This window comes from Chrysemys picta, chromosome 3, assembly GCF_011386835.1.
Source record: "Chrysemys picta bellii isolate R12L10 chromosome 3, ASM1138683v2, whole genome shotgun sequence".
In the NCBI taxonomy this organism is placed as follows: Eukaryota; Metazoa; Chordata; order Testudines; family Emydidae; genus Chrysemys; species Chrysemys picta.
Window position 1 is genome coordinate 92,148,200 of NC_088793.1, and position 26,612 is coordinate 92,174,811.

The 26,612-nt window shown below is 41.9% G+C and overlaps 1 protein-coding gene across 27 annotated transcripts in view; it reads right to left on the reverse strand.

Annotated features, from left to right (window-relative positions):
- FAM184A (family with sequence similarity 184 member A) overlaps nt 1–26,612 on the reverse strand; it is a 161,102-nt gene that overhangs the window by 47,820 nt on the left and 86,670 nt on the right. For 15 of the 27 annotated variants that reach the window (XR_010599609.1, XR_010599607.1, XR_010599608.1 and 12 more), the window contains one exon: nt 13,114–13,155. The exons of the other annotated variants lie outside the window; for them this stretch is intronic. Coding sequence is in view for 11 of the 15 variants with exons in the window: in XM_065588420.1 (XP_065444492.1) it covers nt 13,114–13,155 (42 nt within the window). In the remaining 4 variants the exon portion in view is untranslated. The remainder of the gene's footprint in view (nt 1–13,113; nt 13,156–26,612) is intronic. 27 annotated transcript variants of the gene reach the window in all.

The window sequence follows — 26,612 nt, forward strand, 5'->3', positions numbered from 1 at the left end:
TTTGGATCCACATAACACAACTCCTTAATTGGACAGAAGGGTTGCTGACAAGGCACCCTCAGCACCTGCCAGCTTGGGGAACAAGAATAAACTGGAAGTTTGTTACAAAAATGAATTTTGCTCCATTGATCACACAGGAGGAAAAAATACAATTGCCAAACGGCAAAGTATTTAAATTAGTATCGAAAAAAATATTTCTAAGCCTCAGAGGGTAAACCTTTCATCACATAAAACTGATGAAAAAACTGATAGTGTCATTTAATTGTGCACATGCCAAGATTAATTATGAAATAAATGCTAAAGTCATAGCAATACATCAACGTACTCTGTGCTATTCTGCAATGAATTAAAGCTCACAGCATAAAATAAAATTAAGAGTAGCATGCAAAGGATAACTGTGTGAAATTTGCAACATTTATATTATTGCTGAAATTATTCTATCACAAGTACAAAGCTAAAGTAGATTTGTAAGGGAAGAAGCTACATTTAAAGTAAAATTAGCACTTAAATAAAACAAGCAAATTAAGTTTGAGTGAAATGAGCATGACTGGTTGCCTTTAAAAGTCGTTGAGTATATATATACACACATACAAACACACACTATCCTGTAAGTATGCTTTGACAGTAATATTTTACTTCAAATGCCTTTTAAAGGAGATTTAGCTATAGCTGAAAGATCATATTAAATTTCGTAATCTAAACTATGCATGAAAAACTCTTTGTGTACACTAACATTAATTGTTTTTACTTTACTTCCTGTATGAAGTAAATTAAAAGAATTTCTTAATGTCAGAGCATATAATAAGCATGAAAAATATGTTTTAAACAGTGTACATCAGCAAAGCAATGCAAAATGAATCACTTTCATTTCCTTTACCGTAATTTTAAAAAGCAAGGTATTATATGTGCAATGCAAAGTAGTAGGTAACATATACATTACTTATAGATTCATAGATTCTAGGACTGGAAGGGACCTCGAGAGGTCATCGAGTCCAGTCCCCTGCCCGCATGGCAGGACCAAATACTGTCTAGACCATCCCTGATAGACATTTATCTAACCTACTCTTAAATATCTCCAGAGATGGAGATTCCACAACCTCCCTAGGCAATTTATTCCAGTGTTTAACCACCCTGACAGTTAGGAACTTTTTCCTAATGTCCAACCTAGACCTCCCTTGCTGCAGTTTAAACCCATTGCTTCTGGTTCTATCCTTAGAGACTAAGGTGAACAAGTTTTCTCCCTCCTCCTTATGACACCCTTTTGTTGGGGTTACTATGCCTGCCTGAGCCAGAGTTCTTCCATGTTTAAACTCTGTCCTTCCATGTTTAACTCTGATCGACCTTAACAACCAAGGACAGGAATTGGAATGTGTAAATAGCTAGTTAGCAATTACGACCTTGCTCATTTCAGGTACCAAACAATAATGATGAGGTTTGCATGTTTCTAGCTGGGGAAGGGGTAATAAACTAAGGGTAAACAGGACCAAATAACTGTTTAGAGAGAAGTTACTAACAAGCTAGATTTATAGCCCTAGAATGATTTAGTTGCTTAAATGTATGAACATGCCTTTGGTAGAGAGGGGAGGGGGAGTAGAGGAGGGGTGGGAGAGAGGGGGAGAGAGGGGGGGCTTAGTTGTAAAATGTATAAAGAAGAGAGAAACTGTTTCTGCTGGTGTGCTCGATTTGAGACTTGCCTGTCTCCTTGCACCACTTTGAGATCTCAAATAAACTTTGATTGTTTCTCCACCCCGGTATGTTTATTGGCGCGAAGCACTCCGGGCAACGAACCTCACTGTTGCTGTCCTCGGGCCCCTGTGCCGGCAACACTTTTAAATACCTGAAAACTGCTATCATGTCCCCTCTCAGTCTTCTCTTTTCCAAACTAAACAAACCCAATTCTTTCAGCCTTCCTTCATAGGTCATGTTCTCAAGACCTTTAATCATTCTTGTTGCTCTTCTCTGGACCCTTTCCAATTTCTCCACATCTTTTTTAAAATGCGGTGCCCAGAACTGGACACAATACTCCAGCTGAGGCCTAACCAGAGCAGAGTAGAGCGGAAGAATGACTTCTCGTGTCTTGCTCACAACACACCTGTTAATACATCCCAGAATCATGTTTGCTTTTTTTGCAACAGCATCACACTGTTGACTCATATTTAGCTTGTGGTCCACTATAACCCCTAGATCCCTTTCTGCCGTACTCCTTCCTAGACAGTCTCTTCCCATTCTGTATGTGTGAAACTGATTACTTGTTCCATTCCGATTTCTAAGTATGTATCAGCATTCTTTTTAGCTTTCTTTTCTCTAGATCTTGCTTTGCTATCTCCTTTTAATTTAAAATAAGATTTTAAAAAATAGAAATCTAAATGTAGACACCTAAATTACTTGATTTTCAAGTTCTGAGAAACCTAACAGCTCCTATTAGCTTAAATATAAAATTTACACCTACAAACCTTTGTTAAAAGAACGTTAAGGTTGAAGGAATTAAAAGTTAGGGAATACCTGAATTAAGGTTGCCTATACAACCTTAATTCAGCCCCCCCGTGAGTATGCATTATGATACAGTCTTTACATCACATACTATTTTTTTCCATAGATCCCGGCCTCCTTCTGTGAACAGGATGGACAGTGCTCATTGAATGAGCAGCTATTCAATATTTTGTTTCACCCTCATTATTCAATGTGCAACCTCATGCCTTAGTCACCACATACTATTCAAACCCTGAATAAATTTTTTTAAATTTCCCCTTGGTCTTTTCAATGGCACACAACACAGCAGTACCTCAGTGCTTCACACATATTTATGAATTTATTTTCTCAACACTCCTGGGACGCAAGGTGATATATTACTATCCCCATTTTACAGATGAGGAACTGAGGCACAGAGAGATTAAGGTAAAAAGTGTCCACTAGTTTTGGGTGCCCAATGTGGGATTCCTAGGATCAGATTTTTCAGAATACTTAGCATTATATAGAGGGCCCTGAGAAAACTGCAGATTTGGAAGAAAAAAAAATCACGGCAGTGTCATGGGTTAAGCAGTGATTTTCCTAGGATACACACAGAATGCAGTCTGTGAAAGATCAATGTTGCATTCCTCTGCATAAAACCAGACGCCAAGTCCCCACAACAACTGCTGCAATTTTTCCAACAGCAGGAAACTGGTGTGCACAGATGCCCACTTCCACCTCCTCACTGTTGGAAAATTACAGCAGTTCAGGGGGCACTCAGGGGCCTGTTTTACGCAAGGCACAGTAGACAGCATGCCATTGCCGCTTAGAACACATGCTTCTGCCTCTCTCCCGAGGCTGCAGCTGCTTCTGTTCCAAGCTGTGGTGCTGGCTATTGTGCCTCTCAGAAAACTGGCTGCTGGTCCCTCCAGAACTGCAGCAATTTTTACAGCAGCTGGAAGGCAGAAGCGAGCATCCATGTGCTCTTGTCTTGCACTCTGTGAAGTTCATACACATACTCCCTCACAAAGTGTTGTCCCTCCCAGCCCCTCATACCCACCCCTCCTCCTCCACTTATCCCGCCACCTCAGTCCCTGGTTCCAACTCCGGTCCCTCAAACCTCCTTCCCACCCATAGGCTCTCAACTTAGCCCCACCCCTTCAGCTGCTCCCCCTCCACCGTCTCATCTTCCCAGCCCCCCCCTTTTACTTGCACCCAGGTATCCCCCTCTGCCCAGTATCTGTTCCATGAGGTCGCAGAGGGGGTAGTTGGGTCTAACAGGTCTACCTCCCTGGGGTAGCCGGCAGGTGAGCATGGGTCAAACCAGTGTGGCGGGAGTTGACAAGAAGCTGCTGCTCCCTCGTTCTTTTACTAGGCTCTTTGGAAACCATCTCCATGCAATACTTCCACTCGCGTCTTCTGGGCTTGTTAATATGCAGCAAGGGATGGTGCCTCGGGGTGCAGATGTAGCGCCAATGGGAGAGCAGTCCTGAGGGACAATGCATACTCATTGGCTACCCCACTGTTAGAGCAGCAGGTTGGAGGGAGGGGAACCCAAAAGATGCAATGAACATAAGAATGGCATACACAGATGCCCACTTCAGCGTCCTTCTTGTGGGAAAAATTGCAGGGCTGGGCTAATTTCACAATTTCACCTCAGTGTATGAAAACAATTTTCTCAGGGTCCTTATTATATAGCACTTTATATGTTCAAAGTACAGTTCCCATTGACTTCAGTTGCAGTTGTGAGTACTCTGCCCCAAAGGCTTAAGTTGGGCACTCAGAAAAGAAGGCACACACAATTAGTGGTCACCTGTGAAAATAAATGATTACTCACCCTGCGCAATTACTGTGGTTCTTCAAGATGTGTTCCCCTACGGGTGCTGCACTCTAAGTGTGCTAGCACCCCCTGTGCCTTTGACTGGAGATTTCTCACAGCAGTGTCCATTTGGTTCGGACATGCGTGTTAGTCAGTCTCGTACCCTGTGGCATTGCTACATAGCACTGTGTGGGCAAACTGCCCTCAGTTCCTTCTCTACGGTGAAACTCCAAAGCAGAGGACTCCAAAGGACAGACATCTCAAAGAACCACAGTTACTGCACGGAATAAGTAACCATTTCTTCTTCTTCTTCTTCTTCTTCGAGTAGTGTCCCTACTGATGCTCCACTCTAGGTGACTACTGAGCAGTTCCCTCTAAGGTGGAGGGGGCTTCAGAGTCAAGTCCAGTACAGAGAAAAGTACAGCCAAGCCGAATACAGTATCAGAAGCAGAGTCATGAGTTATAGCGTAGTGTTTGGTGAATGTATGTATGGAAGCACACGTAGTGGCTTTACAGATTTCAATATTGGGCATGTTCTTGAGGAAGCCCTAAAAGTGGCAAGAGACCTTGTAGAATGAGTGCATATATTCAAAGGTGGTTGAGTATTGTGAGACTCATAACAAGAGTTAATACAGCCTGATATCCACTTGGAAAGCCTCTGGTTAGAGATTGCCGCCTTTTGACCTATTTGCTAGTGAGATCAAGAACTTGTGAGTCTTCCTGAAGGGTTTTGTCCTAGCTAGATAGAAGGCCAGGGCTCTCCTGACATCAAGGGTGTGCAGCAGTGCCTCCTCGCGATCTAGATGCAGTTTGAGATGGAAGACAGGCAAGGTGAATGGGCTGATTGATATGGAGTTCAGAAGAAATCTTAGGTAAGAATTTATGGTGGAGCCTCATCATGACCCTGTCCTTAAAAAATACTGTTAAGTGAGGGTATTGCCATCAGGGCACCCATTTCTCCAACCATCGGGTAAGCCAGTGGTTTGAAGGATGGTCTTGTGAGGCATTTAAGGACCACATCGAGGTCCCATACTGGAGTAGGGTATTGGACTGGTGGATAGAGATTTCCAAGCCCTCTGAAGAATCTCACTGTGGTGGGGTGGGCAAATATGGAATAGCCCTCTATTGCAGGGTGACAAGCCGTGATGGCTGCCAGGTGGACTCTGATGGAGCTCATTGATAGTCCCGAGGTTTTCAAGGTTAGGGTGTAATCAGCCTATTCGGAAGTGATGCAGTCATCCATGAAACCTGCCTGTGGTCACACCAACTGGCAAACCGTGTCCATTTTTGAGAATACATGCAGCAAGTAGATTATTTCCTGATGTGTAAAAGCACTCTTTTTACATGCTCTGGGCAAGCTGTCTCTAATCCTGTGAGCCATTGACCAGCCATGCTTTGAGATGAAAGACAGCAAGATTGGGATAAAGAATCTTCCTGCCTTCCTGGGAGAGATGAGGAGCAGCATGGTGAGTGATTGGAGAGCAAGTGGCCAGCTGTACCAGGTAAGGAAAAAAAACACGTTTGCCTGGGCCAGGTTAGACCTATTAGGATGATTCTGGCTTTGTATTTCTTTATTTTGAGAATAACTTTGGCTACTAGGGGAGTTGGCAGGAATGCATACAGGAAAGTTGATGACCACTGAAGGTGAAAAGCATCCCCCAGGGATTGGTGACCCAGTCTGTTCCTTGAGCAGAAGTAGGTGCATTTCTTGTTTAACTATGTGGCAAACAAATATATCTTAGGGGTGCTCCATTGATGAAATATGTGGTGTAATACACCAGGTCTATTTCCCACTTGTGGTCTTGGAAGAACTGTCTGCTGATCGCAACCGTGGTCATGTTTTGAACTCCTTTGTGATGATGATCCTGTTGCATATGCCCCAATTCCAAAGAAGGAGGGGGATCCTACTCCTCGGCAATTAATAAAAAGCATGCATGATATATTGTCTGTCATGATCTTTATGTTGATCTTTCCCCGATTAAGAGCAGGAACCGGAGACAGGCATTCCTGACTGCTCTGAGTTCCAGGAGGCTGATGTGTAACATTGCCTCTTGCACGGCAGCCACTTGCCTTGGGTTGTGTGTGACGTAGTCAGTAGCCCAGCCCTTGCTATCAGGGCAGTATGGCCTAGTGGCCAGGGTCAATAGCTCGGCCCTTGCTATCAGAGCAGTATGGTCTAGCGGCCAGTGTCAGCAATATGACCCTTAGTATCAAGGCAGTGCAGCCTAGTGGCCAGAGTCAGTAGTGCTGGTGAGCTGGACTACCACCTCAGGATGGGAGGTGGCCAGGATATGGCGATCCAGTCTCGCCCTCTCCTCTGGGTCCCAAGCCAGAGCCCTGTTGGTGGTGGGGTTGCCCGCCATCAGCATGGTGGGGATCAAATTTGGAATCATTTTCACTTCTGTAGGTAAGTGCGATGAGTCGTCTACGTCCTACAGTGCAGTAACACCACTTTCACCTCCTTGAATCATTCACTCTCCAAGTGTTGGAACCACGAAGAAGCCAAGCCTGGAGCTGGAGGATCCGTAGGTTGGGGTGAAGGATCCGTAGGTTGGGGTGAAGGATCCGTTTGTCATTTTGGGAGAGCAGGTGAGAAATGGGTCAAAGAGGAATTGGAGGACATACTGCCAGTTGTGCAAGAGATGGGTACCACACTTGCCTTGGCCAGTAGGGGGTAAATCAGTATTACTTTCGCTTTCTCTTGCTGTATCCTTAAGCGGGATGGAGGAAAGGCGTATAGCAGCTCCCTGCCATTTGGAAAGCGGAGAGCGTTTCCAAAGACTGTTTCCCCAGTCCGGCTCTGTAGCAGTAGCAGAGACATTTCTTGTAATAGCAAACAGGTCTATTGTTGGGGTTCCCCATCTGCTGAATATGCCGTGAAGCACTGCTGGATTCATCTCCCATTTGTGGTCATATGAGAAATTCCACCTGAGGCTGTCTGCTATCACATTTTGTACCCCTTGCAGGTAAGCAGCTGAAATGAGCACATTGTGGTGGATGCACCAATTCCAAAGTTTCAGTGCTTCCATGCACAGGGAGGGAGATCTGGTGCCCCCATGGCGATTTACGTAAAACATGCATGCTATATTGTCCGCCATGAGTATCTTTGACGAGTGGGAGAAAGTATGCACAGGCATTTCTGACAGCTCTTAGTTCTAAAAGATTGATATGGAGAACCAATTCTGTGGGAGACCACGTGCCTTGCGGTCATTTAGGTGGGTTCTCCAGCCTATTAGAAAGGTGTCTGTTGTTCGAATCAGTGTTGATGGGGGTTGCGTGAAAGGGATGCCTGCATGGATGCTGGATGGTTCTTTCCATCAGTCCAGGAAGTGTCTGACCCTGGAGGGCATTGGCAGTGGCTTGTTTAGCCCGTACTTGTTCAAAGAATAAACAAATATGAGCCATATCTAAACATCTCATGTAAAATCAGGCATGTGGGGTCACAAATGTATATGCCGTCATGTGCCTGAGAAGCTGGAGGCAATTCCTGGCCAGTATTTGTGGGCTGGCCTGACCTGCCTATGAGACTTGTCAGGGTGTTGAATCTGTAGCTGGAGGAATGCTCTCACTTGCAGTGCGTTGAGTTTGGCCCCAATAAACTCCAGATGTTGTATGGGACTCAAGGTTGATTTCTGGGTATTGAGCTGTAGACTCAGTTGCGCAAATATATGCTGCGAACAGTTGCCGCTTCAGTGGAGGCTTATGGAAAGGGTCCTCTGTAGGCGTAAGGGGGAAAACCCTGAACTGACACTTCAGACACCAAGGCAAGGTCTTCATCAGAATCCCTTTCCTGAAGCTCACTAAGGAATGGTGGAGCACCTGGAGAGATTTGAAGTGAAACCTTCTGTACTGAGCAAAGTTCAGGCATTCTCGGTACTGATCGCAGCCTAGCCATCTTGCAGCCTAGCCATGCCCTGGGTAGCCCAGGAATCAGCAGCCTGAAGGACACCTGATTGAAGAGCTGGTGCTGCCAGGGTGGCTGGAGATACCGATGACTTCAGCTTTTTAGAAGTACATTCTCTACCTGGTGAGCCAGGGGAATGTTCCTTTGAGGGCTTATGAGAGGACTCCTGCATCTTTTTCTTGGAGGCCCTGGAGGTGTGGGGCTCCAATGTTGTAGAGGCAGCAGACTTGCTTGGAGACCGACATACGGGGAAGTCCCTTGGCCCGGTTTAGAAGCTGGGTGTAGAGAGCTCTCCAACATGAGGAGACAAAGCTTTATTTGTGTTTTTTCTGGCTCTTGATTTCAGTGACAGACAAAAGTTGCACTTCTGTAATTTTCTGAGGCAACGGAGCAGTGGGATTGCCCATCGCTGACCAGGATCACCTCCCAACATGCCAGATGTTTGAAGCCAGGGGAACCAGACATAACCTCCCAGTAAGAACTAATAACTAACCAGTACCTATCCAAATACAATAAAAATTATTTTCTCTTGTAAAGAAAAGAAGCTACATTAGTACTATTTACTAACTATGGAACTAAAACTAACACTATGACCATACCTCTACCTCGATATAATGCTGTCCTCGGAAGCCAAAAAAATCTTATTGCGTTATAGGTGAAACCGCGTTATATCAAACTTGCTTTGATCCACCGGAGTGCTGCTTTACAGCATTATATCCGAATTCGTGTTATATTGGGTCGCGTTATATAGCGGTAGAGGTGTAATTGTTAATAAGAAGAGAGAATACAGTTGAGGAAATCTGAATGGGATAACTGCCAGAGCTCCACCCCAGGCTGAGACAGTTAAGAAGGAACTGAGTGTGGTTTGCCCACGCAGTGCTGTGCAACAGCATGGGGCACAAGACTGACTAACACTCATGTGAGGGCTGAATGGAAACTGCTATGAGAAATCTCTAATCAAAGGCACAGGAGGAGCACCTCTAGGGATACTACTTGGAGAGAAAGTTTGGCTTAAGTGACATTTCAAGCATCACATAGGAATTCTGTGGCAGAGGTAGGTGAAGAAACAATTCTCCAACGCAGCATTCAGCTGCCTTAACCATGAGACCATTCTCTTTCTTCCTGCAATTCTACCCCTCATTCACTACTCAACTTATGCAACAAGTGAGGCAGGGGTCCTACTGACAACAGCCTCATTCACTACACAACCCTAACTCATCTTCAAAGCATGATTCATCCTGTGCGTGGAATGAGGCAGGCAGGGGTTCTGTAGAAGTAGTATGTGATCATGTAATTAAAGACTGTATCATAATGTATACATACATGGTCGCCAAATTAAGGTTGCACAGGCAGCCTTAATAGGCATTTCCTAACTTTTGAATGCTTGACTTCTAACCCGTCTAATATAGGTTTTCAGATGCAATTCCCTAGATTTTGAGGGGGCGGGGGGGAAGCAAACTGGAAAAAACAAATTCCATCATGTGGAACCATACTGACCTGTACACAGGTCATCAGTAGGATTGAAATCTTTAGATCTACAGCACAGGTGTCTATCACTTCAGCTACAGAATAACTGGTAGCAGTAGTAAGCTGTTATCCTTTATTTTGACAAAGCACAAGGGGGTAATCCGACACCAGGGCCGGCTCTGGCTTTTTTGCCGCCCAAGGCAAAAAACCCTCCCCCCCCCCCCCCAGTGCGGCAGGGGAGGGCGCCGAGCCGGGCCGTGGGCCGCTCTCCCTGACCGGCCAGAGTGCCGGGAGGAGGGTGGCTGGAGCTGGAGCACCGTGCCGCCCCAAGCACAAGCTTGGTGGGCTGGTGCCTTGAGCCGGTCCTGTCCGACACAGATTTTGCCCATGGGTTTCACAGATATTTGCTGACAGTAGAGGAATGCTGAGACTTGGGAATTCTGGGTTAAATCTGAGTTTCTACAGGAGAGTGTGCTTCAGTGATTATAAACCCTTCTGCCCTGTCCCCACTCTGCTCCTAACCCCCCTCTGCCACCTCTCTTGTTCCCTTCCCCCTCTGTTTCTATCCACCCCAACCCCAGCTATTGTCTCATCCCCTTCCCACCCCACCCTGGCTCCTGTCACTTCCCCTTCTGCACCTATCTTCTCCAACACTGGCTATTGCTCCTCTTTCTGCTCTTATTCACCATCCTGGCACCTGTCACTCCTCCCCATTGTTTCTATCCACCCTACTCCTCCCTCCCATTCGTGTTGTCCTCCTCATATATTTACAACATCCTGCACTGCTGCCTCCAACCCCCACCTCTGTATCTATTTCCCCCAAACATGGCTCCTGCCCACTCCCTTTCTGCTCCTATGTACCCCATCCTGACTCCTGACTCCCCGCCCCCGCTCATATCCACCCCACCCCAGCTGCTGCCTCCATATCCTTCCCCCCATTCCCATTCACCCCCTATCTCGGCTCCTGTCCACTCCACACCCATCCTTGGCCCCTGTCTTCCTTCTCCTCTCTATGTCTATTCATGCCACACCTACTCCTCAGTTCCTGCTCCAACTCTGCATCTAACCAGTCCCCTCCACCCTAACTACGTTCTACCCTTCTGCTCTGACCCACCACCCCTGGGTCTAACTTCCCCTTCCCCTCTGCTTCCCCACCACCACAATTCACCACCTGGCCGCTGCCCTCTTCCCCTCTGCTCTTATCCACATCTCCCCTAACAGCTCTTATGCTGCTTTCCCTCTGCCCCTCCCCTTCTCAAATTCCTGGCCCCTTTTCCCTCTATTCTCAACTCCCTGCATCCCAGTCGCACTGTTTCTTCCTTCTCCTCCTCTGGTCAGCAGCAGGAGCACTAACAACACAGGAGAGAGTCTCCCTGTTCTTAGATCTGGTGCCCAGTGCCACAGCAGTCTCCAGCTGCTGGGAGGAAGGAACTACTGTGGGGAAATCATGCTCAGTCCATGCAGCCCTGGGATGGAACACATCCGTGAAGATGGAAGCTTCAGCAAATTTAGCTGCCAGACTCTAACAAGTTTCTATTGAGTGTGTGTGAAGGGAGATTTTCAGAATCATTCATCTTGGCCACATTTGGGCAGATATTTATGGAGATGGCAAAAAGCCCATTTCTGACACCAGTGTGACCCCCCTGCTAAATTTCAAGTCCCTACTCCAAAGCATGGAAGCACTAGAGCTTCCCAATGAATAGGGTGTAGCATTTTTTTTTTGTTACTATGGACAAAACAATACATGTTCCCCTAATCTCATTCTTGGAAATGGCTGACTCGTTTTAGCTGAAACTTAAAAATAAAAAAAATTAACCTGAGGCAGACATCTGGTATCAAAAATTTCAGCCTAATCAGTTAAAGTTTGGCAAAATGATAAACAGCTGAAAACAGGATTTTATATTATGGAAAGTATTAGGCAACCTTACTTATAGGCTTAGCTACCAGCTCTACCTATAATACTCTACTTATTTTCAGGTAACCATGCACTGCTGAAGTCTGCAAATTCTTTCCCTGAGCAACTTCCTATCTTGTAGTACATTGGTGATGTTATATTCTGTGATGCCAACCTATGGAGTTCAGTTAAGTGTGCACTTTCTACAAAATACATGATTCTGTAAAGCTTTGAAACGTATTTACCTCTGGTGAAATATAATAGTATTATCTATTATACAAAACACCACATGTTTGCAAAAGGTATGGATTTAACTATAGGTGTTATTATTAAAGGACTGCTATAGTCACTATAATCAGATCAGTCACTATCAAAACCTGTTCACATACGTATCGACATTATAGATGTAAATTACGATAATTTACAATACCACCCTCTGGTGACAGCAATTGTTCCACTGCTGTGAATTAGTCTGATAATTCTGAAATATCCATTCTTTTCTTCTTTCTACATAACAACAAACAATTCACATATGGGAAACTAATAAAAATATAGGTTTTCTATACAGTATATGTGACGTTTTCTTTTGTTTAAATTGCCTCAAATAGCAAAAGAAACAATAGCATATTTCAATAAAGGGGTTTTAAGCATACATATATACATTTTATAAATAAATATTTGAATGATTCACGATGTATTTATATATGCTAAAAGCACATTTATGAAAGTAAGCGTGTCTCTCTTTGCCTATCTTTACAGTAACAGAATCTTCTAGCTTCCCGTTTGGTTTCTCCCTATACTGAGGATGCAAGACAAAACACAGATAACTCCTTGAACACAAAGATATACATAGTACTTTGAACTTGCAATCTTGTCAACTAGGGCTTGGTCTACACTAAACCCCCAAATCAAAGTAAGGTACGCAACTTCAGCTACGTGAATAACGTAGCTGAAGTCGACGTACCTTACTTCGAACTTACCGCGGTCCAGACCCGGCAGGCAGGCTCCCCCGTCGACTCCGCGTACTCCTCGCGGCGAGCAGGATTACCGGAGTCGACGGGGAGCACTTCTGAGTTCGATTTATCGCGTCCAGACAAGACGCGATAAATCGAACCCAGAAGTTTGATTGCCTGCCGCCGAACCAGCGTGGTAAGTATAGACAAGCCCTAGGTCTTTCAAGAGATTAAAAATTGAAAGATATAAATAATAGAAGAAAATTTAGTAATCAAACTGCAATTAAGATTTGTATTACAAACAGCAAACTATAATATAGCATCATTAACTTCATGCTTTATAAAAAGCTTCACAATGTGCAAATATATTGCCTGCAAGATTGCTTTAACATAATAAAAAATGCTGCAGAAATTATGTAGCGTTTGATGTCAGATGATATGTGCACTTATACAAATGAATGGATGCAGCACAGAAGCTTTTATTAACCAGATGCATACATATCCTCATCTCTAATATCATCATGTATTTTACTTCAGAGTTTAAAGCTTTAAAGCAACATTGTAAGGTATGCAAGTTTAGAAGTGCAAGCATGCCCTTGTGTACAAGTTGTAAGTGTAGCTCACTTACATTGCTGATAGATTTATGCAAAGCTTCACCGAGACAGTGCCGCTATGAAGAAAAGATCACAGGAATAAAGGGAAACATTCAGAAATCAACTAAGTAAAAGAAAAAGGGATAAAGAAGGGAGAGTAAAACACAGAACATTAATTATAATTTGACCAGGGAAAAATAAGTTGAAAACTGTTTGGAAAAAAAATTAGACAGACAAAAAATTTTGCAATGACTTACTGCAAAATCACTGAACACAGAACACAAGGTAGCATACTCATGAGGTGAAAAACTGTTTCATTTCCTATCTCATATTTCAAATATCCAGGATATCAGTATCCCTTTCAGTGTAATATAATGTTCCTCTTATGTAACTGAACCATTTTTGCATTTAACAAATTGATGCATTTATCTGCTCTCAGCTTTAGCTAATGTACTTTAGAAAAGGCTATCAAGTATATACTGACTTTTTGCATTTATCATCAATCAGAATTACACTTTGAACATTGCAGTCAGTGTTCATCTGTATGCATTTTTTTAGTTAGTAGCCTTATAATATCAAGAGGAAATTTCACAGTCTTATCTGTTTTAATACTGAGAACACATTTAGTCCTTAATAAAGTGATACTTCTATTAAAGCACAGTGGAATTTTTTGTTTTCTGAAATTTAAGGATTAAGAATCCTTACAAAAGAGACTGGTTTTCATGTAACAGTCCAGGGCAAAATTACTTACTGTATCACCACCTTACATCAATTACTAATGAAAAACTGCAGATATACATAAACATATACTGGTATGTAGATGCATTATATCAATATTATTTGATCATATATATCAGCTAATATATGTGCTCAATATGATAATCAAAAAATGAATGATGGGTATCTTCATAACTGGAAACTGTCTGATTCAGACTCCATTTGTCACTTATGTCATTCAAATAGATGGATTTCTCAATGACAACAGATTTTTTGGACCACCTTGACTGCCTTGATGTCTTCATTACAGAAATTTTGGACAATACTTTGACAGAACATAAAAAAAGAGGAAAAATATCTTTCCACAGCCTAAATCTACAAACAGGAAAAAGAGAAAGCCTCTTGTTGTTTTATTCAAATTGCAGGAAACACATTTCTGTACAGCAAACTACTATTTCTAGCAACAGTGAGAGGCAGCATGGTTCAGTGAATACGGCACCAGACTAGGGCTTAGGAGATCTAGGTTCTATCCTTAGCTCTGCTGTACAATTGTGGGCAAATCACTTCAGCTTTCTGGGCCTCCTCCCCTATCTTTTGTCTGTCTCGTCTGTTTAAGACTGTAAACTCCTAGGGGCAAGAACTGTGTCTTATTATGTGTCTGTTCAGTCCCTAGTACAGTTAGGCCCTAATTTTGATTGAGGCCTCTAAGCATTACTGTAATATGAATAATTAACAATATATTTCTGATACTTAGCTGAAAGTGATAAACTAGCAATGTCCTAAGAAATGGGAAAGAAATTCCAGGTAAAATTTCTTATTTGGCCTACAATCATGCTGGGTTCTGTCCCATGACTAAAAGCTTAAGGAGCAGCATTCAAGTACCAGTGAAGACACTATGGTAAGTTGACCTAAGCTACATTGACTCCAGCTACGTTGAAGTAGCGTAACTTAGGTCGACTTACCCCAGTAGTGAAAAGAAAAGCCCTATGAGTCCTAATAGACATGGAGGAAGAAATCTCTTATCCACTGATTTTTAATAAATCTTGAAATACTGGGGAAACCCCAAAAGACTGGAAGAGTGCTAATGTAATGCCAGTATTCAAAAGCAGGTACTTATAGGTCGGTTAGCCCGCTATCAATCCTTGGTAAAATAACTGAAGCCCATATCAGCTATTCCATAAATAAAGAATTAAAGGATGGGAATATAATTAATGCCTGTCAATATGGTTTTATGGAAAATAGGTCTCGGCAAACAAACCTGATTTCATTCTTTGAGGAGAAAACAAGCTTGGTTGATAAATATAACTGCATAGATGTAAAAGACTTTTATAAGGCATCCGACTTAGTGGTAATCTTAATTAGAATGTCATGTGGTACTATGCAGTATCAATAAAGCACACAAATGGATTTCGGACAGGGTAGATGACAGATCTAAATATTAGTTAATGGGGAAATCATCATTAACTAGGGGTTCATGTGGGATTCTGCAGGGATTGGTTCTCGGCCCATCATTATTCAACATTTTTAGCAATGATCCATAAGTAAATATAAACTCACTGCTGAGAAAATTAGAGGGTGACACAAATATTGGCAGAGTGATGAACAATGACAACAGAGCAGTCATACAGAGTGATCTGCATTGCTTGGTAAGCTGGGCCCATACAAACAAAGTACATTTTAAAACAGCCAAATGCAAGGTCCTACTGTGACTATTTGTGGGAACTGTCTGCACAAATTATGAATTCTGCATGAGATTATGAACTCTCTATATGTACTTTAACAAGCTGCAAACTCCATTTAGAATGAGCAGTCCTGTGCCTTCTCTGCTGTCCTTTTACCTCCATATTGTACTGAAATTCTAAGAAGTAGTGATACAGGGCTAACAAAAGATGGTTAACAACTCAGGAATGGTCCTCTAATCATATACAAACATCTTAGAGCATAGGCTGGCTCCCACCCAGGAGAACTGGTTTGTTAGGGGGAGATGGTCTGGCAACAAAGTCATCTGACAGAGGGACTGGATCATTATAAGACTGTATGAGCTACTCTACTTGGGGGTCTTCAACCATTTTCACCAGCTCAACCCGTCTTCTGCAGGAGCTGGATGAAGCATGGGGGAAAACCCTGCCTACCTGAACACACAGGGTCCCCAAGGATTCCCAAAGGAAGGATGAACTAGAGTGAAGTGCACTGGATTCACAGTGTTTGCTGTTTTCTAAATGATCTATACCAGGGGCAGGTAAACTTTTTGGCCTGAGGGGCACATCGGGTTTCCAAAATTGTATGGAGGGCTGGTTAGGGGCGGCTGTGCCTCCCCAAACAGCCAGGCGTGGCCCGGCCCCCGCCCCACACCAGTGGCTGGCAGTGCTACAGCTGCACCACCCAGAGCACGAGGACAGGCAGCTGTGCCGCCTGGCTGGAGCCAGCCATGCCACCGCGCAGCACAGAGCACCGGGTCAGGCCGTGGCTCTGCAGCTGCGCTACCGCCCAGAGCATTGCACCGGTGGCGCAGTGAGCTGAGGCTGCGGGGGAGGAGGAACAGCGGCAGGGGCTAGCCTCCCGGGCCAAGAGCTTGGGGGCCGGGCAAGAAGGTCTTGCGGGCCGTAGTTTGCCCACCTCTGATCTATACTCTCTTGTGCTTTCTCTCAAGTAAAGGGTAACTGTGTTTTAGACTCCTGTGCAAAGGATGTCTGCGTGCCTCTGAAGAGTTAACTTGTGAACCTTCAGAGCTCACAAGGTGCAGTTCTGGGAAGGGTGTGCATACGTTATGGGGGAATCTGAGAGGTGAGGCAGTTGGACCATGAGGTCTCAGATCTCAAAAGGAGGAGTTAGAGGGGGGAGCTTCTGGACTCTGTAGGCATAAGGCACATGGAGATTCAGGGTTTGGATCCCCTCACAACAGTCTGGTGAGTGTCCAAGAGAGAGGAGCTCGACCATATCTGTGACACAAGGAATGTAGGTCATACCTACAGAATGAGGAGCTATCCTGGAAAGTAGTGACTCTGAAAAGGATTTAGGTGTCATAGTGAACAATCAATTGACAATGAACTCCCAGTGAGAGACTGTGGTTAAAAAGGCTAATGCGATCCTTGGATGTATAAACAGGGGAGTAATGAGTAGGAGTATGGAGGTGATTTTACCACCTGTATACAGCTTTGACAAGATCAATACTAAGACACTGCATTCAGTTTTGTCATCCACATTTTAAAAAGGATGTGGAAAAATTGGAGAGGGTGAAGAGAAAAGCCCTAAAAAGACTTGAGGGTTGGAAAAAATGCCTTACAGTGAGAGACTGAAGGAACTCAATCTGTTTAATTTATCAAAAAGAAGATTAATAAATGATTGAATTATGGTGTATAAGTACCTACATTGGGAGAAAGAAACAGTTACTTAAAGGGCTCTTTAACCTACCAGGAAAAGGGATAACAAGAACCAACCACTGGAAGTTAAAGCCAGACAAACTCAACTTAGAAATAAAGTACAAATGCTTTAACAAAGAGACCAAGCGATCTCGGGAAGTGATGGATTCTCCATCTTTTATGTCTTCAAATCAAAACTGGAGGTCTACAGACTTTAGTTAACCACAAGTTCATTAGAGAGATAACTGGGTGAGTTCTATGGCTTATGTCATACAGGATGCCTTTTTAAGTTATCTAATGGTCCTTTCTAGCCTTAAAATCTATGAATATTTATGCTACAATCTCTTCTTTGTGGAAGTTGAAAAGTGACAGAAGCTAAAACAACATAACATAACATGCACCCTATACTGGAAAGAGAAAAGTCGACAAAAACACAGTTCTAATATTGTTTACTATATTTATTAGAGCTGGTCAAAATATTTTTGACAAAACATTTTTCCAATCGAAAAATTCCATTTTGTTGAAACCAAAATGTTTCACAGAAACACCAGATTCAATAGCAATTATGTCAGGAAGGATTCTTGGGTCTAGGATGGATTCTGTGACCCTGGTGGTTTTGGTACTAGCCTGTTGTTCGGGAGACCCAAGTCAAGTCCCTACTCTGAATCAGGCAGGCTTATCCCTCAGGTTACAGAGATAGAGTGTGTTTTCTGCATATGCTCTCTCATGTTTTCATTTCAAAACCTCAAAATGTTTTGTGAAACAGCATTGTTTTCTTCCAGCCGGCTCTAACAGATACAAATTGTGGAAAAAATTGCAGATGACAATTATTTAGGTTAGTGAAGCCTTGAGAAGACTGTGAGAAACTTCAGAGATCGCTAACCAAGCTAGGTGAATGAGCAACACAACAGGAGATGAACATCAATGTTAAATGCAAAGCAGAGGACATTGGAGAGAAAAATTTAAACTACTGATATACCTTACGGGATTCTAAATTAAGAGTATCAATTCAGGAAAAAATAAATCGGTGTCGCTGTGAACAGCTCAATCAAGATCAATGTGCAGCTGCAGTCAAAAAAGCAAACAAATGGTAGGCCACACAATGAATGGGATGGAGAATAATACAGAAAATATTATGATGTCATTATATGGGTCACCCTCACGTAGAATATTGTGTGAACTCAAAATGGATATGGCGGAATTAGAGGAAGTTCAGAGAAAGACAACAAGAATGAGTAGGGTCATGGAAAAGCTCACATGAAGCAATAGAAAAGATTAGGATTGTTTACCTTAAACAACTAGATGATTAAAAGGGGACATGATAAAAGTATTAAAAAAAAAATCATGAAAGGTCTAAGGCTTGTCTATACAGCAAGCCTCTAGAGAGGGTAGATCAAGATCTTTTCTCCCTGTCTCATAGTAGAACAACAAGGGGGAATTCCGTGAAATTGAAAGCAGGGGGTGGGATGGGGTGGGGGGAATTGATAATTCTACAAATTGATAACTAGACAGTGGAACTCATTGCCACTGGATCTTGCTGAGGCCAAGAATTTAGCAAGAGAGACTGGATATTAATACAATGAAAATATGCAGTAGCTAAGAGAATATTCAGAGTTGTAATAGCAAATGCTAAAACAAGTTTTGGAAGAAATATAAAACTTCATGCTTTGGGGCATCCTTAACTTTTAGGAGTTAGGACAAAAAACTTTAATGGATAACAGATTAGACCACATCTGCCTATTGGAGGATTTCTTGCATGCTTTCTCTGAAGCTCTTGGTGCTGGCCTCTATTGGAGACAAGATATGTATGGACTTGATGGGCCACAGGCCTGATTCAGTATGGCAATTCCTATGTTCCTAACAATTTATTACCAAGAGGAGAGAAAAACTGGTATGTAAGCAATTCGCTTCTACATTGTGTATGTGATGGCAAATATGAAATACATCTTGAAGTGAAATTCATGTTTATTGTCTATATATGACTTTCGGGGCACAATTACTCAGTTTACAAGTAAACAATGCTGTTATTGTTTTAAACTACCAGTTCCAGAAGTTCAAACTGTATTCTTTCTGGCTCATACATCACCAACAATATTCAGGAAAAAAGCAGGATGTCTTTAACTATCACTAAAGATGTCAAAAAGCTTAGTTATTTACTATGTTTTCAGAGTGTTAAACATAAGAAATGAGGAATCAGATAGGTAACTGGTTCCTGATTTAGAAGGTTGAGAATTTGTGGAAGTGACAGTAGAACCAAAATCCACATCTAAGTGAGGTCTGAAAACCATAGCTTCCATAGCCAGATGGGAGCCAATAGTATTTCTCTGGTGCTATTTTCTGTTTTTTTCAGGAGTGGAATGAGCATATAGGTATACAAAAAACCTGGAGCCAGTTAGAGCATATATTGCCCCTACTTCTGTATACTTTTGGTCTTACGAAAATTAAACTCATTTTTTTTCCCTCTTGGCTCTTAAGGCAAAATAATTAGCTGAAACAATTTTGAATCTTTGAGTTATCTTGTATGCCTGTGCATACAGGCTCCATTTCCTAGGGTATGTATCTTCCCTATTAAATCAGTATGCAATGTTTGTCTTTTCTTTGATGTGAAGCGCATGAGCACACCAGACATGATTTTCTGGCAGATAAGAGGTGTGTGTGTCTTCCTGTGATGAGCAGTGGTACTTGTTCCCACCTTTTAATTCAGGTACATCATTGTGTGGTGTTGTTGGTAAAGATGTGAACAATACTTGTAGTGTACCGTCATTTAGAAATGCAATGAGGTGAGCTGGATCACTGCTTCTTCTTTATTTCTGCCTGGAACCAAACATACTGTGGCATTTGGGATTTCAGATGTGCTCCCCATCTGTGCAGACTGGCATTATTTATGACAAAGATCCTTTCTGGTTCTGACATAGGATAGTCCATTTGAGTCTGTAGGGATCAAATTAGAGAGTCTGGAACACTCACTCTGATGCTTAGTTTGGCAGAGATTGATGGCTGCGAGAGGATGTGGAATCTCTCTAGTGTCTGCAGGTTTGAAAGGCTGTGTGGGCCATTAGATAAGATACCGGACTGAGATTGAGGAAATATAGGTTCCATTCCTTGCACGACCACTAACCTGCTAGACGACCTTAGGAAAGTCACTTCACCTCTCTGTGATTTGTCTATCTGGTATATTTAAATCTTTGTAGCAAGGGCTGTCTCTTACTACATGTCTGTACAGTGCCTAGCACAATGGCGCTCCGATATTGGTTGGAGTCTCTATTATTACTACTATTATTTTAATGATTAATTATTATTATTATTAATTACTGCAATAATAGCTGAAGTGTTGAAGTGGACCCACTGTATGTTTTCCAATCATGATATTAGCATGTTGGTGCTAGCAGATCTATCATACCCGCAATCTTCCTTTCTCTCTCTTCTGAGATTAAGATACTGTCTTTGGTTGAGTTGAGTATGACCCTCTGATGTTACACCCTTTGAGCTGAGATCAGGACATTCTTTTCTTTGTTTATCACAAATCCTTTTTTCTGTAGGAAAGCTATTCACTTTCCCTGTATCCTGGATTGCTTACTACCCTGAGGGAGATCTAATTAGTGAGTTGTCCAGGAACAGATAAATGTAGATTCTCTGTTCTCAAAAGGCCACAACCAAAACCACTAAAACCATGGTAATAACCCTCAGCAAGGTCAAGAGATCAAAAGGAAGGGCCCTGTACTAGAAGTACCTCTTGTGGTATCGAAAGGATAGCTAGTTGCAAAGTACAGATATCCAGACACAGATGTAGAAATACATCTCCTTCAGATCTACAGATGACAGAAAATACTAAAGGGATAGGATTGCTATTACCAAAGTTAAGGTATACATCCTAAGCTTTGATTTTCTGGCTTTGAGATTGAAAACAGCTCAACAGGGTCATCCAAAAATCAAAGTTCAGTATGGAGACCACTGAGCCTAATTCTCATGTACATTAAGGGTATGTCTAACACATGAAATTAGGTTGATTTTATAGAAGTCGATTTTTAGAAATTGATTTTATACAGTCAATTGTGTATGTCCACACTAAGCGCATTAAGTCGGCGGAGTGCATCCTCACTACTGTGGCTAGCATCGACTTACGGAGTGGTGCACCGTGGGTAGCTATCCCACAGTTCCTGCAGTCTCCGCCGCCCATTAGAATTCTGGGTTAAGCTCCCAATGCCTGATGGGGCAAAAACATTGTCACGGGTGGTTTTGGGTACATGTCGTCAGTCGCCCCTCCCTACGTGAAAGCAATGGCAGACAATTGTTTTGCGCCTTTTTTCCTGGGTTACCTCAGTGCAACCAACATTCCCATTGTTATTGCTTCTTGCTGTGTGCTCCATAATATTGGGGAGAGTAAGGGGGAGATGTTTATGGTGGGGTGGGAGGTTGAGGCAAATCGCCTGGCGTCTGATTTTGAGCAGCCAGATACCAGGGCAATTAGAAGAGCACAGCAAGGCATGCTGCGCATCAGAGAGGCTTTGAAAACCAATTTCATGGACTGGCCAGGCTTCGGTGTGATAGTTCTGTGTGTTTCTCCTGGATGCAAACCCGCCCCCTTTGTTGATTTTAATTCCCTATAAGCCAACCACCCTCCCCCCTTTGAAATAAAGTAAGTATTGTTTTGAAACCATGCATTCTTTCTTAATTAAAAAAAATGAGATAATGGACAAGGTAGCCAGGGTGAGGTGAGAGAGGAGGGAAGGACAAGGCCAAATTGCTTATTGTAGCCACACTAAAAATCAAACTGTTTGAATGACAGCCTTCTGTGGCTTGAGCCATCCTCTGGAGTGGAGTGTCTGGGTGCTCGGAGCCTCCCCGCCCCGCGTTCTTAGGCGTCTGGGTGAGGAGACTATGGAACATGGGGAGGAGGGTAGGCGGTTATACAGTGGATGCAGCTGGGGTCTGTGCTCTTGTTGGCTTTCCTGCAGCTCCAACAGATGCTTCATCATGTCTATTTGCTCCCCCATTAGCCTCAGCATCGTGTCCTGCCTCTGCCCTTCATGCTCACATAATTCGTTCCTGGCCTCTGCCACTGAATATCTCCATGCATTAAGCTGTGCCCTATCAGTGCAGGAGGACTGCATGAGCTTGAAAAATGCACTTGTGATGACATGTTTTCTTCAGGGACAGAGATGATAGGGGGAGCGTAGAAACATTCTACAATTCTGGGGGGGACTGCATGGTCACTGGTGCTGCTGAATTCGCCACACTGACCAAACAGGAAATGAAATTCAAAAGTTCTCGGGGCTTTTCCTGTGTACCTGGCTAGTGCATCGGAGTTCAAAGTGCTGTCCAGAGCGGTCACAATGGAGCACTCTGGGATAGCTCCCGGAGGCCAATACCCTCAATTTGCGTCCGCACTACCCCAAATTCGACCCAAAGTCGATTTTAGTGCTACTCCCCTCATCAGGGAGGAGTACAGAAATCAATTTTAAGAGCCTTTTAGGTCGACGGAAGGGGTTGGTTGTGAGGACGCATTCATTTTAAAAATTGACCTAACGCAGCTAAATTCGACCTAACCCCATAGTGTGGGCCAAGCCTAAGGCTCCTTCACACCATTCTAGCAGCGTGAAAGGACTTTACATCCTCCTTAAAAACCCATTTACACTCCTGAGTGGTAAATGGTAATGACAATCAGGTCCCTTAACATCTATAAAAACAGCCTTATCATTTCCAAGCAGGGAATTGCAGTACACAATTGAGGTAGGAGGAAGCAAAATGGCTGTGACCCAAATCTTTGCTCAAAACAAAAAACAAACCAACCTTTTTTCTTGAAGGCCAGAAACCAAAGCCCGCCTCTCATTAAAAAACAATTATAAACAACAGATTCAGAACAATTACAGCCATTTTAGAAAAAAAAAAACCAATCAAACATGACCGAGTACCTCCAGCCACACTATAATAAAATTAGCTACCAAAAGCCTGAAATATGTAGTTACCTCAACATTTGCCCATTTTTTAGACATGGACTGACTTCTTAAGGTCATTTAACATAAGGTTAGGTCCAACTTCATTCCAGAAATACAAACAACTTATTAAAGTGGCCTACACTATCACTTCACACACAGAGCACTTGTATGAAGAGATCTTCCTTCTTATTATTTGTTAGCTTTACATACTGAAATCACCTAAAACGGTCAAAAGTAGATGATTATTAGAACTACAGAAAGAAGACTGACAGAATCAGAAAAAAGCTACACAGAGCTACAGCAAAATCCCTTTGCCAATCACAGAGAAACAAGATGAAAATACTTAATCCATTTCAAGGTGAGAGTATGGGATGCAGAAAACTAAAGCAAAGCTGTCAGAGCCAAAAGTAAAAAACACTGAATGCTCAATATGAAGAACTAAACCCTCCAGACAAGATCACAGTCCATAAAATCCCCCAGCAAGGTCAGACTTTACTAGAATAGAGTCAATAGCACACAAGAATCCCAACTGAGGATCTGTTTATGAAAAAACAACAAGTGAAGAAAAATGGAAAATGTCTTTTGCATTGTTTTAGCTTCTAATTAGTCATCTATCTCCACACGCTGTCATAGTATGGTGTAACTCTTATTTTGTGTAGCTGGGCACAGGTGAATGAACGTAAAAGAGAGAATAAGCATTTTAACATACACAAGTTGTCTCCTACGCCCACAATTCTCTTCTTACCCTGAGAATAACCTCTCTTCCCTTTTACCATTATTTTTCTGGATTTCTCTGTTCCAAAATCTTATTCAGGAAAAGAAAAAAAATCCCAAAAGTACATGCTCATTTCCAACAGTCATAAACTGGTATTTTTACACTCCAGAAAAACAGGCAAGCTTTATTACAACTAGGCTATCAAGCGATTAAAAAAATTAATCACAATTAATCATGTGATTAAAAAAATTAATCGTGATTAATTGTGCTGTTAAACAATAGAATATCATTTATTTAAATATTTGTGGATGTTTTCTACATTTCCAAATATATTTATTTAAATTACAACACAATACAAAGTGTACAGTTCTCACTTCATGTTATTTTTTTATTACAAATATTTGCACTGTAAAAAACAAAAGAAATAGTACTTTTCAAATCACCTAATAAAAATACTGTAGTGTAATCTCTTTATCATGAAAATTGAACTTACAAATGTAGAATTATGTACCAAAAATACCTGCATTCAAAAATAAAACCTTGTAAAACTTTAGAGCCTACAAGTCCACTCAGTCCTACTTCTTTGTTCAGCCAATCACTAAGAGAAACAAGTTTGTTTACATTTGCAGGAGATAATGCTGCCCGCTTCTTGTTCACAATGTCACCTGAAAGTGAGAACAGGGGTTTGCATGACGTCGTAGCCGGCGTCGCAAGCTATTTATGTGCCAAATGCGCTAAAGATTCATGTTCCTTCATGCTTCAGCCACCATTCCAGAAGACATGCGTCCATGCTGATGATGGGTTCTGCTTGATAACGATCCAAAGCAGCGTGGACTGACGCATGTTCATTTTCATCATCTAATTAAGATGCCACCAGCAGAAGGTTGATTTTCTTTTTTGGTGGTTCGGGTTCTGTAGTTTCTGCATCAGAGTGTTGCTCTTTTAAGACTTCTGAAAGCATACTCCACACCTCATCCCTCTTAGATTTTCGAAGGCACTTCAGATTCCTAAACCTTGGGTCGAATACTGTTGCTATCTTTAGAAATCTCACATTGGTACCTTTTTTGTGTTTTGTGAAATCTGCAGTGAAAGTGTTCTTAAATCAAACAACATGTTCTGGATCATCTTCCGAGACTACCATAACACAAAATATATGGCAGAATGTGGGTAAAACCATGGAGCAGGAGACATACAATTCTCCTCCCAGGAGCTCAGTCACAAATTTAATTAACACTTTTTTTTTTAAAGTGTTATCGGCATGGAAGCATGTCCTCTGGAAAGTGGTTGAAGCATGAAGAGGCATATGAATGTTTAGCATATCTGGCACGTAAATACCATGCAATGCCGGCTACAAAAGTGCCATGTGAACGTTTGTTCTCACTTTCAGGTGACACTGTAAATAAGAAGCGGGCAGCAGGATCTCCTGTAAATGTAAACAATTTTGTTTCTTTTAGCGATTGGCTGAACAAGAAGTAGGACTGAGTGGACTTGTAGGCTCTGAAGTTTTACATTGCTTTGTTACGGAGTGCGGTTATGTAACAAAAAAAAAAATCTACATTTGTAAGTTGCACTTTCATGATAAAGAGGTTGCACTACAGTACTTGTATTAGGGGAATTGAAAAATATTTCTTTTCTCTGTCATTTTTACAGTGCAAATATTTGTAATCAAAAGTAATATAAATTGAGCATTGTACACTTTGTATTCTGTGTTGTAACTGAAATCAATATATTTGAAAATGTAGAAAAACATCCAAAAATATGTAATAAATTTCAATTGGTATTCTATCGTTTAACAGTGCAATTAAATCTGTGATTAATCACAATTAATTTTTTTAATCGCGATACATTTTTCTAAGTTAATTGCATGAGTTAACTGTGATTTAATTGACAGCCCTAAATACAACACATTTTGTTAAGTATCAAACATAATTAAAGTTTTTTATAAACACACAAAAAAACCCCCCACAAAGTTTAGCATGTTTTGGCCGATGTATCACTTTTTAAATTGAGCTCCTTTTGGGAATGTAACTAAGAATATGCCATTTACAAGCTGAAAAAATGGGAATAAAATGAGTCTTTGAAAATAATACTACTCAAAATGAGAATGAACTTAAAAATGAGAAACAAAAGTCCTTGATTACATTCAAGTTGTAAAAAGTAATTTAGGTAAAGATTTTCAGAAGCCTCCACCTTTATGGGCACAAATGATAGCATTTACAAACTTAACTTTCCTACAGTGTGTAAAATCAGGTAATTAGATGGGGAAATACTAACATACACACCCATAATTAATTGTGAGCACAAAGCTGCACACTTAAGTTTTTGAGCTCTCAAATTTGAAGCCATGGCTGAAGCAGTCACAATACAGGCACAAAAATAACATATGTTTACTAAATAATTTCCAAAAAGCTATTCCTTTCTGTCATTAAAATTATGTTTGGCCTTCTCTTATCCTTATTTTTCATCCAAGTAGTCAATCAAATCAATGCTACTTCTCTACTGGCATTGCAAGAAAGTATAAAACAAAGAATTTGTGTGAATGATTAAAAGGGGGAAGCACTGTATTATAGTAAATATTAGCATGAATACACACAGTAGCTGCAATTAAAAAGGCAGCATCTACAAAGATTACCACACGGTAGTATCTGAGATTACTATAGTTTCCCTCTATATTTAGGGCAGGAGATAGCTGTAGTAAATGTGTGGTGATACTGGTAATTGGCAAATTTTGACTTTTTTAATGGTTTCTACTGTACCAGCAATGTAAACATGTATGATACCTTCAAATAATTACAAATCTAACTAAG